The 12,497-nt window shown below is 36.0% G+C and overlaps 1 protein-coding gene and 1 pseudogene across 1 annotated transcript in view; both read left to right on the plus strand.

The window, feature by feature from the left end:
* Positions 1-6,316: 6,316 nt before the first annotated feature.
* Taf7l (TATA-box binding protein associated factor 7 like) overlaps positions 6,317-12,497 on the plus strand; it is a 33,849-nt gene continuing 27,668 nt past the window's right edge. The window contains exons 1-3 of the mRNA XM_015502265.1: positions 6,317-6,572; positions 11,029-11,096; positions 11,905-11,983. Of these exons, the coding sequence (XP_015357751.1) occupies positions 6,317-6,572; positions 11,029-11,096; positions 11,905-11,983 (403 nt within the window). The remainder of the gene's footprint in view (positions 6,573-11,028; positions 11,097-11,904; positions 11,984-12,497) is intronic.
* LOC125614481 lies at positions 9,204-9,498 on the plus strand (annotated as a pseudogene).

A 12,497-nucleotide genomic window follows, 5' to 3' on the forward strand; every position in this document is an offset into this window, starting at 1 on the left:
TTTGTTTTTATCAATTGAAAATGGACTGTCCTCCAGGATAAAGCATACATTACACCAAAAAACAATTCTTAATAAGTTTAAAAGGGCTGAATTTTTTTTCTAATCTTTTCTGACCATAGTCAAATTGTGGTCAAGAGCAGAAGCAAAACTGGAGAGTTCACAAATTAAATAACATACTCAAACATCATTGGGTCAAAGAATAAATAACAAGAGAAAAAAGAAAATAAGACAAATTAAGATGAAAACACAACATAGCAAAATTTAAGGGATCCAGTGAAAACAGTGTTAAGAAGGAAATTAATAAATGTAAATGCTGACATTAAAAAAGAAAAAACATCTCAAATATGCAACCTAACCTTAAACGTTAAGACCAGAAAAGGAAGAACAAACTAAACCGAAAGCTAGCATAAAAAGGAAAAAGTTGAGTGGGAATAAATAAATAGCAAAACAATACAGAAAATCAATGAAGCCAAAAGTAAGTTCTTTGAAAACAGCAACAAAATTGAGACACCTTTAACCAAATTAATTAAGAGAAAAGACAGGTAAGGTAAATTACCAGAAAAGAGAGTGGGCACATTACTGCTGATTTTATAGAAATAGAAAGAATTATAAGAGACTATTACTCATGATTGTATGCCAGCAAATTGAACATAACCTACATGAAATGGACAAGTTCCTGGAAATACACAATATATCAAAAGTGAATCATAAAGAAATAGAAAATCTCAACAGCTATCCCCTTTCTACTGATGCTGCCCAATTCTACTGCCACTCCTGATGCTACTACAGTACTCATTCAACGCAGACCTGGTACATCTTTTGTGAAGCAGTAGCTAAGGACATTCTGGCTTTGCCGTGGCTGGGAAAAAAAAAAAAACATGGAAGAAGTCAAGAGTGAGATTAGGGTCTACATTGTTTTGAAATCTAAGGCAGTATGGTTCTGTGGTGCAGTTTAAAACTAAGAGCTGTAAACCAGACATAGTGACACACACCTGTAATCCGAGCTACACAGCAGACTGAAGCAGGAGGATCAAACTTTCAATTCTAGGGCTGAGGTTGTGGATCAGTGGTAGAGCACTCGCCTAGCATGTGTAAGGTCCTGGGTTTGATCCTCAGCACCACATAAAGATAAATAAAAAAAGGTATTGTGTCTATCTACAACTAAAAACAATTCAATTCCAGCCTCAGTAACTTAGTGAGACCCTCAGCAACTTTATGAGATGCTGTTTCAAAATGAAACATGAAAAGGGCTGAGGATGTATCTCAGCGGTAAAGCTCCCTTGGATTCAATCCCCAGAACAGCAAAAAGAAAACAAAAAGATTAAGATACATCACTTAGTAAACTAAGGAAAGTTTAATGAGAACAACAGGGTTTGTTAATGAGGTACATCAGATTGTGATCTGTTAAGTATCAAATCAATGAAACAGACACACCTGCAGAGTTGGATATGGAAGATTAAGATACAATCAATAGCCAGGTGCAATAGCACTCACCTATAATATCAGCAACTCAGGAGGCTGAGGTAAGAGGATCACAAGTTCAAAGCCAGCCTCAGCAACTTTGTGAAGCCCTAAGCAACTCAGGAAGACCCTGTTTCTATAAAATATAAAAAAGGGCTGGGATGTGGCTCTGTGGTTAATCACCTCAGGGTTTAATCACTGGTACAAAAAAAAATGCAATCAATATATTCCAGCTGCAGACAGGAGTTGTCTACTAAAATGGGAACCCACTATAGACCAAAAACACATTCTCAATTAGGAAACTGCAATTTGGTTCTGCCACATCCTGATTACTATAAAATAGTGTTTTCTATTCTTTCATTTTTTCCTTCCCCCTTCCTTTAATGTACATAAACTAACTGGTGTTTGTGCACAAGCACATTGTATTTTTTTTTTCACTAACTGGCTGATAGTATGTTTCGATTGACATCAAATGAAAATGGAATGGTGAAAAACAGTGGTTCTGTGAAATTATCATTTCTCCATTAGTGGCAGGCTCATTCAGCTTCTTATATTCCAGTAACTTGTTTTGCTCTGTTTTAACAACAACAAAAAGAAAAGCATGCAAAAATCCTTGTATACCTTGTTTGGAGAATTTTAAGTTTTTTTTTTTTCATTTGTCATTGTAAAACTTAGAACAATTTTATAACATTTTGTATATAGCTGTTGTATGTAGGGCAATATGTCATTAAGTAGGGGCAAATTACCCTAATTAAACAGACTTAGCTTTTCCTTTAAGTCAAGCATCTTATTGTTAAAGTAAATTTGCTTAAGATTCTACAACAGGCTTACAATTAGTAAGGAGATGTTACCAAGCATTTACAAAAAAACTCAACACCAGTCCTTCTCAAACTCTTCCAAAATACTTACACTATGAGGTCAGCTTACCCTAAAATCAAAGCCACACAAAGACACTACAAGAAAACTCCAGACCAATATTCTTGCAAATATGCAAATATCCCTAACAAAATACTCAAAAACAGAATTCAGCAAATTATTCAAAGGGTAATACACCATGGCTTAGAGGAATTTATTCCAGGAATGCAAGAATGTTTCAATATATGAAAATCAATGTAATATACCACTTTATAAAATTAATGGGAAAAACACACTATCATCTCATGACAAAATTTGACACTCTTTTATAACCAGCTGACAAAGATTTTCTTCCATTCATAGATTGTCTCTTGACGTTGTTGAATCATTTGCTATGCAGAAGCTTTTAATTTGATGTCATTCCATTTGTCAATTATTACTTTTGCTTCCTGAGCTACTGGAATCCTATTCAGAAAATCATTGCTTGTTCTAATGTCTTGAAGTGTTTCCCTTATGTTTTCTTCTAGTAATTTCAGTGTATTCAGGTCTTACATTAAGGTCTTTGATCCATTTCGAGTCAATTCGTTGTTGTTGTTTTTTAAGTTGTCAATGGACCTTTTTTCCCATTTATTTATATGCAATGCTGAGAATAGAACCCAATGCCTCACACATGCTAGGCAAGCGTTCTACCACTGAGCCACAACCCCAGCCCTTGAGTCAATTTTTGTATAGGGTGAGAGATGGAGGTAAAGTTTTAATCTTCTACATGTGCATATCCAGTTTTCCCAGCACCATTTGTTGAAGAGGCTGTCCTTTCTTCAATGTATGTTTTTGGAAACTTTGTCAAAAATCAGTTGGCTGAAATAAAAATTAGTAAAAAATAAATCAACAGGGGCTGGGGTTGTGGCTCAGCAGTAGAGTGTGCATCTGGCATGCATGAGGTCCTGAGTTCGATCCTCAGCACCACATAAATATAAATAAATAAAATAAAGGTATTGTGTCCAACTACTTTTAAAAAATAAATGTTAAAAAATAAATAAATGAACAAAAGGAAGATCAGTAATGTACAGGAAGTAGAGAGAATAGGGGAGGGAGAATTGGAGAGAAAGTGGAAGGAATGGGAACTGAAATGGAGTTAATAAAAATTCCATGTATATATGATTTTATCAAAATGAACCCTACTACTATATATAACTATACTGCCCTAGAATAAAATTAAAATTTGTATTATACTAACCTTTAAAAACTGGGGCTGTACCTCAGTGATAAGGTTCAATTCTCAGTTAAAAAAAGTTATATTCCCCTAAACATTCTGAACATTAAAAAAAAGCATTAAAACAATTAAAATAAAACTCCTTAAACTTTATTAACAACCTCTGAATCAGCTGGCTGAAGATGCATGGATTTATTTCTGAGTAGTCTATTATGTACCCCTGGCCTATGTATCTGTTTTTACACCAATACCATGCTGTTTTTGTTACTATAGCTCTGTAGTATGTCTTAAAATCAGATATTGTGATGCTTTCAGCTTTGCTGATTTTGCTCAAGATTGCTTTGGATATCCAGGGTTTTTTATGTTTCCATGTGAATTTTAGGATTGTTTTTTCTAATTCTGTGAAGAATGTCATTGGTATTTGAAAGAGGAATGCATTGAATCTATAGATTGCTTTGGATAGTATGGACATTTTAATAATATTAATCGTCTTAATCCATAAACATGAGACATGTTAAAAGGAATAAAATTATTTATTTATTTATTTATTTATTTATTTATTTATTTATTTATTTATTTTGGTACCAGGTATTGAACCCAGGGGCATGTAACCACTGAGCTACATCCTCAGTCCTTTTTATTTCTTATTTTGAAGCAGGGTTTTGCTAAGTTGGTTAGGACCTCACTGAGTTGCTGAGGCTGGGTTTCAACTTGTGATCCTCCCCCCCTCAGCCTCCTGAGTCACTGGGATTACAAGGAGTGCTCCATTACATCTGGCTGGGAATAAAGTTCTGATACATGCTACAGCACAGATGAACCTGGAGAACATCTTGCTAAGTGAGTGAAAACAGTCTCAAAAGGACAAATACTGCATGATTTCATTTATAAAGGGTATCTAGAATGGATTAATTCATAGAGACTGAAAGTAGAAGTTACCAGGGGATGGGGTGAGGGGGTGATGGGAGATAACCTAACATCTAATTATGCAGGAGAGATCTGAGTAGGTAGACACATTGAGTCAAATGGACCTATCTTCAAGTAAATATTGATTCTGTCATTTACTAGATGTGTGGAATGTGCCAAGTTAATTAATCTTTTGAAATCTCAGTTAAGTCATCATAGAAATTATAAAATATGAAAAAACAAACTCACAACACAATTGTGAGGGTTAAATTGGATAATGCATATAAAGCCCTAGCCAAGAGCCTAATAATACACAAAAGTGCTCAATGAATGTTAGTTATTATTGACATTAGAAGATTTCTTGGTACATAACTCAATTAATTTATTCTAAAGCAGCATACACAACTCATATTTGCTAAAATGATGAAATTTATTGAGGCTATACTTGGGGATGGAGAGGAATGTTTTCCAAGGGAGAAAGGATGTAGATTAACTTAATGGAAAGAAACAGCATCATGACAGAATACAACCAGAAATATATCCTATGTGGACTTGACAATATGATAGCATGTACATGATACTTTTAAAATCTGTACATCATGTTGCTTCTTGGATCACTTCTCCTCTACCAAGAGAAACCATAATTCTTGCCTTATCCTTTTTCCACTTCTCATTCCCCTTTTAATTAAGAAGTGGTTGGAAATCTAGCAATAAGTGGAAAATTGCATATGTGTATACCTGTATTTCAAACTAGATTGTAGATTTCCTTCTCCCCCACCTTCTTTTTCTTCTACTAGGAATTGAGCCCAGGGTGCTTTATCAGTGAAGTACATCCTCAGCCACTTTTATTTATTTATTTTGAGACAGAGTCTCAGTAAGTTGCTGGGGTTGGCTTTGAACTTGCCATCTGCCTCACTCAGCCTCCCCAGTTGCTGGGATTAAAGACATGTGACACTGTGACCAGCTAGATTGTAAATTTCCTAAGGATAATTTTGCCTCCTTCTTATGATAAGCCATATTTTAGGCATTTGATAAGTATTTCAAGTCAGATCTGGCACATTAAATTATCAATTAACATTTTCTGGATGATTGAGTTTATTAGGGAACAGTTTCTCACTGTGTTGTCCTCATTAACCCACGGGGATGCTTCCTGAGACACTTTTGTCAGGGCACTATTTTCATTTTATAACATTTATATCTTATTCTTAAAAAGGGGGGGTGAGCAGTTTTCACTGTTATTTACTGTGCAAGATAAAATTTTTAGGGGATTCCTAAAGAAAGTAGTATTTAAAATAAGGGAAAGGTTGAAAGATGCCAACAAGGCCCATAGTTTTTAGAGGAGAGTTGCAAACTTGGTTTTGAGCTTCGTAGCATCCATCACAAAGAACGTTAATTACATTATTTATATTACGTATATGATTCCAAACAATTACTAAGCCATTTTATTAATCAAAAATAAAATTTTCCTTCAAGTCATTATTAAAGGTAGTCAGGCATATTCTATACTAAATGCAAAACTGGTCTCTTGGTAGCCTGACAGTATAATGCCAAAATAAAGATCAGTGGATGGGTTCTAAAAGGGATCAAAACTATTTTGTCTAGATCTAAATCTCTAATAGTCTAGCATAACTGAATTAAAAAAAAATCACATATCTATAAGAAATTGTTATACAAAAATATTCCTTACACTTGTGTTAGATCAGAGGTCAGCTGTAGAGAATTTACAGCTTCAATCTTTAACAAGCATCAAAATGTCTTTAATGGTATCTCTATATCTTTAAGAAACATAACTCTGTCATCATTTTATGAAAGTTCTGGAATACTCCAGGTCACATGACTAAACTGGAAGCCATTTTATGATTCCAACCCCCAATGTAGTGGATCATGGAGTGCCCTGAGGGAGAGGTCCCCAATTCCTCAGAAAATGATTCAACAATAGCTCCAACATTGGAAGTAATGAACTACCAAGAGTCCCAGATTTCTGTGGACCATGGTGCTGAAATTGTTTGCGAGTGCAGCGCGGAAACTGACGGCAACAAAGGCACAGAAATTCTTGCCGGTCAAGGTGCTAAAACCGATGCCGATAGTAGCACCACATCAGCTGACAAAACTACTCTGGAAAACCCACAGGAAGTCAAAGGTAAGTGGCTTTTAAAATTCTCCCCCCACCCCACAATCTGGGTATCTTCTTTGGGAGAAGCGAACTGCTACCCACCCCCACTGTGATAGAAATATGTACATAAAAATATGTAGATAAAAGAATGATTTTGAAGAGGAAAAGGGAGTGGCTTATCATGTTAAAGGAGTTTGAAGGGGACTCTATCTAATGAGTTTGCATGGTGGTGTATTTGTCATCAAATGAGGTCACCTAGCCTAGTGACAAATTGTCCGACCTAACGGAATCAAGAAGCAGTCAAATACACCATTCTTTTCACTTTGTACTGGTAAAAATTCTCTGGTGGCCAGACGTTCCCCTTATGTGTAAAAAGTAACTTGTTTTGAAAGCCTCGGTCTTGCTCCACGTGGCCCCTAAGTCATTGCTTTCTCTCAATGCTTAACGCCTTTCAAGCATTCCCGCCCCAAACGCGGGAGCCGGCTGCCTCGGGGAAGCGGCCTGCCTTTCCTTTCGCAAGCGGGGCTCTTCAACCTGTCGGCTGCTTCTTCCGCGTGCCTCCCGCTCCGACGCCCGTAGGGCCCCAGCGGGAGCCTTCTCGTGGCTTGCCGGGAACCCACCTGGCAAGAGAGGCGGGTCCCAACCCGCACAGCCTTTCCGGTACGAGCGCGAGTCGGCGGAGGAGTGGGTGAGTTGGGCAGTGGGCAGGGGGTTCTGGCGTGTTGCCCGCTCCAGCAATCCTGGATGGTGAGGTGTGAAGGCTATGCGAGATTTTCAAGGTAAGCGGAACTTTACCTTTGGAATCTTAGTGCTCCAGGAATAAGGACCGAGAGATAGTGGTTACAGCCTCTAAACTGTAGCCTACGGCCATAAACGTGAAAAAAAATACTGACCTAGGTTTGCATTGACTTGCACTGCCTGGAGGGTGCTGCTAAACAGGCTCCTGTCTAGTTAAATTCAAATTGTAATTCTATTAAAGTGAGATGGAGCTAGGGCTGATGGTGGAGGGTGAACCTGTGAATTTAATTAGGCATCAAACAGTTCTTACTGGGAAAAAAGTAGATGTCCTTTCTTTGGGTTAATGAAGGTAACAAATTTAAAATTAATTAAAACTCATTCCAATCAGGGTTTCCATCTTCTCTTCACCAGACCTTTTATTTGGGTGATTTGCAGGAACTATTTTAAAATAATTTCACTTATTAAATTCTTTCTTTCATAAAAAAGAGGAGTTGTCAGAAAAGCAATAAAATGAACAAAATGTGCTAATCTTAGTTCTGCTGAGAAATCTAAAAGTTACTACAGGTCAGATAAAATCTTGCTTAGTAGCTAGTTCTTCAAATAATCTGTGTTTCTGCTCCCAACCATAACTATTCTTTACTTTTTCCCATTAGGCAATGAACCCAACTCCAAGATTCATTATTTCATTTACTTTATTTAATTAACTTTTCCTTATATTTTCCTCTCTCTCTCTCTCTCTCTCTCTCTCTCACACACACACACACACACACACACATAAGCAAAAAGAGAAGAAATAACTATTACAAATAATGTATCACCCATTCCCACCCTGTGTGTCTGCTTTTCAGCTGCTGATCACTTGGTGCTTTCTTTTTCTTCTTCATACTTTTGATACCTTTCTGATAGTTTCTCAAGTTATACTGAAGGAGTTAAATCATAACTAGTAAATTCCTTCACCCTAAGAGTGACCCAGAGCTACTTCTGTGTGGTAAGAGAAGGTTACAGTGCTTTTATGTGAGATTCAGATTCAAAACTCAGATCCCAGTTAATGGTCTACAGAGTATTAGCTCATTAGCTAATACTATTATTATTATTAGTAGTAGTAGTAGTAGTTAATATTAATATTATTAGTATTAGTTAATATCAATATTATTAGTATTAGTTCATTAGCTGAAGTTTTTATTCCAACTAAAGATATAAGATCTTATAATTTCCTGGATAGCATAATGTCCTTAGAACATAAGAGGCCTTTGTCAGGTTTCATGTATGTAATTGCTTTCTTTCACCTTTGAGAAAAAGACTTCCGCAGAAGCATGGGCCCTAATTCTCAAAGTGCAAGCCTATATAAATGGGAAAAAGATTATAAATAATTATGAACTTGGGATCCTGTAGTCCCTCTTCAGGGGATGTATTCTAAGGACTTGAATTTAGTATGTGAAACAGATACCCACTCCCATGTTCATTGTAGCATTATTTACAATAGCCAATTTATGGAATCAACCTAGATGTTGATCAACAGATAAAATTAATAATGAAAATGAGGTTTATATAACAGTGGAATACTCTTCAGCATTAAAAAGGAATTTTCGTCATTTGAAAGCAACATAGATGAACCTGGAGAACATTGTGTAAGTGAAATGAGCCAGGTACAGAAAGAGAAAAACCACATATTCTCACTTACATGTGGACCTTAAATCAATCAAACTCATAAACGCAGAGAGTACTGTGATAGTCACAAAAGGCTAGTGGGGGGATGGAGAGATGTTAGTTAAAGTGTAGAAAGTAGCACTTAGCAAGGAGGAATAAATTATAAGTATTTGGGCAGACCCCAGCAGCTGAAAGCCAGGCAGAAGTAGCGGTCTGGGACAAGACATTCCTGTTCTGGTCCTACCAAGGCTGCAACTTCAGTGGCTGCTGTACATTACAGCCTCATCTCAGCTCAAAATGAACTATATCCCTGGCACTGCCAGACTCATCAAGAACATCGACAAAAAGCACTTGGTCCTGCTTCAAGATGGAGGCTTTATAAGAAGCATTGATCAATTTGGACATGGAAAAGGAGAGTGATACACCTCTCCTGCAAGTGTCTATTGTAGAAATCCAAGAACAGAGGGTTGAACAGCAGACCAAGCTAGAAGCAGAGAAGCTGAAAGTTCAAGCCCTTAAAGATCAGGATCTGTCCATTCCTCGAGCAGATTCTCTTGATGAGTATTAAGTAATTGCTCAGAGGCTATGCTTTGGAGAGTAGGGACTGTCATTGAATGAAAGTGACATCTTGGTCACCCAACACATTTGAACAGACTGTAGAGTTTTGAAAAGTCATTTTTATTTTTCATTATTTCACATATGCAACATGAAGAAATTATGTGGGATTTTGGTTTTGTTTTTGCTTTGTTTTAAATAACAGAATCATTGTTTAAATAAATAGTGGCATGGAATCCTTTCACATACTTCACTGTGCAGCCAGCAACCACATGTTTATATTGCTTTTCATATCCCAAAGTAGAGTTTACAGAGGACATTTTTCATTGACTTGTAAATAAAATATGAATCTCAAAAAAATTATAGGTATATAAGGTGATATGTTAATTAGCTAAATGCAGTCATTCCACATTGTATACATGGATCACTAACATCACTGAGTACTCCGTAATTATATATGATTATTATTTGTCCAGAAACCCTATCTACTTGGTCAAGATTATTTATTTGCTGAAAGTGTATTTTTGATTTTAATATCAGCATTTATTTTTCATAATTTATTGCATTTCCTATTATATATATATATATATATATATATATATATATATATTCACTTTACAAAAAAGAAAATTGCAGAGATAAATTTCTCATTCTATTTAGATCTGAAAGTGTATTTTTTAATAAAGGGATCCTTCTTAGGATTGACTTAAATAGCTTTTAGGGGTATTTCAAACAAGTGGTGGTTTCAAGGATTAAATGAAATAATAGGCTTAAAGCACTCAGTGTAGTATGAGGCACATAGAATGTATACAATAAATGTTCACAATGAATAAACTGAATGAGATTTTATTCTATTCATATCACTCCTTCAGAAATTCATCCATTCCACGAAGTTAGGTATACTCATAATGACAGTCTAGCCATGAGAGCTGGACTCCTAAATTCCCCAAGGTAGCTTAGTGCTATTGATGCTCCCTCTAGAGTCATAAAAATCTGCCTACTCTCCTATGGATTGCTTAATTCCTATTGGTCCATTAGAGTGGATGAAATATTGAAAATTTAAACTTTGTTAATTTCAAAACATCCTTGAACACTTCTGCAAGTGATTACTGGATTGAGTTTAGTCTTTAGTTTGTATATTCTTCCATGCAGAGGTAATTTAGTTTGATTAGGTAGCCACCACTGTGGTGTTGAGTTTGACTCCCTTACTGGAGAGTCTAAGAATATCATTAAGAAGACTAAATCATTTTTTATAACAGCTCTCAGTTCATTTGTTTATCAGATTACATCATGTAATTTAGATTGACTTAGGAAAATTTGTACATTTGGAGGGGAGATATGGTGGAATTTTAGATATAATCAAGATATGTGAAATAAGATGTTGCTGAACTGTACAAATCATTCCAGTGAGGATTATGGGCAAGATCTTGTATAATTTAACCAGTACTATCAAAAGTGGTCAGCAGAGGGAGTAAGAGGAGTTTTTAGTGACTTTCTCTTGTTTTTTTTTTTTTTTCTTTTGTTTTCATGAACCCCAAAACAGAGATGAGTAAAAATCAGGATGAACCTCCTCATGAACTTGAGAACCAGTTTATATTGCGTCTGCCTCCGGTAAGAAACTTTTGTGTCTCAGAGAGAATATCTTCAATGTAAAAGTATAGTTCTGCTTGGATTCTGTAACATTTCTATTTCAAGCTATAAAAACTGAGAATATTTCCCAGGAATCATATTCTACTAAGCAGTCCTACTCTTGTGTGTATTCTTCTAGCAGCATTTCTTTCCTCCTATACATGTCAACTATCACATGGGTTGATTCCCTGGTAAAACAACTGGGACATATCTAGTCACTTATCACAAACACTAACAGCCTATTCCTGGAAAGCCAAAATAAGGCTTCTAAAATTGTTTTTGTCACTTCAAAAGGGGCAGTGAGAAGGACCAGAACTTTGTCTCCTGAGAACTGATCACCATGCAAGGCTATCAAAGCTCATCTCAAACATTGTGTTTGAATCTCTTCCCCCATTGATACACATACTCAAACATTATTTAGCTTAGGAAGCTGTGTTAAGGATGGGGCTCAAAAAGATAGTTCCCCAGTTGGGGTTAATTAATATACCTAGTAAACGGTAGCAAAGCCTTTCCTTAGCAACTACTACTGAAGGGTAGTAGAGAGGGGCAGAAATTTAGAGCTGAGAGAAGATACTAACTATAGCTACTAAAAGATAATGATGAAATTGGAGTTGTCCTTATCCTAATTTAATGTATATAATGCATTGTCTCTCTTGGTACATAGAATTGTTAGAAACATTTGGGATATGTAAAGTTTTATTTAAGGGAGGGTTCTATTTGATATATCTTTTCTATTTGATGCTGAATACACAATTAACACTTGTGATTTTTCAATTTACCTCTTTTGTAGGAGCATGCTTCTACTGTCAGGAGCCTAATACATTCTGGAAGTGTCAAAATGAAGGATAAACTAAAAATTGACTTATCTCGTAAGTAGTTAATATCCATTCACCATACACTGAATAATGATTTATTAAGTGGTTGCCATGTGCCAGGCATTGTGCTAGGTACTAAACATGTGAAAAAGAATAGATTAGGTAGCCACCACTGTGGTGTTGAGCTTGACTCCCTTACTGGGGCTGATGTTGTGGCTCGGTGGTAGAGCACTTGCCTAGCATGTGTGAGGCACTGGGTTTAATTCTTAGCACCACATATAAATAAATAAATAAGTAAATAAATAAATAAATGTCCATAAACAACTAAAATTTTTTTTTAAAAAAAGAATGGAATATAGTCTCTGTCTTGATGGAATCATGGTTTAGAGAGCCACACACTCTGTAGTATAGTTTGAAGTCTGGTATCGCTATACCGCCTGATTCACACTTCCTGCTTAGCATTGTTTTTGCTATTCTGGGTCTTTTATTTTTCCATATGAATTTCATGATTGCTTTCTCTATTTCTACAAGAAATGCCGTTGGGATTTTGATTGGCATTGCATTAAAC

Source organism: Marmota marmota, unplaced genomic scaffold (assembly GCF_001458135.2).
Source record: "Marmota marmota marmota unplaced genomic scaffold, marMar, whole genome shotgun sequence".
NCBI classification, from domain to species: Eukaryota; Metazoa; Chordata; class Mammalia; order Rodentia; family Sciuridae; genus Marmota; species Marmota marmota.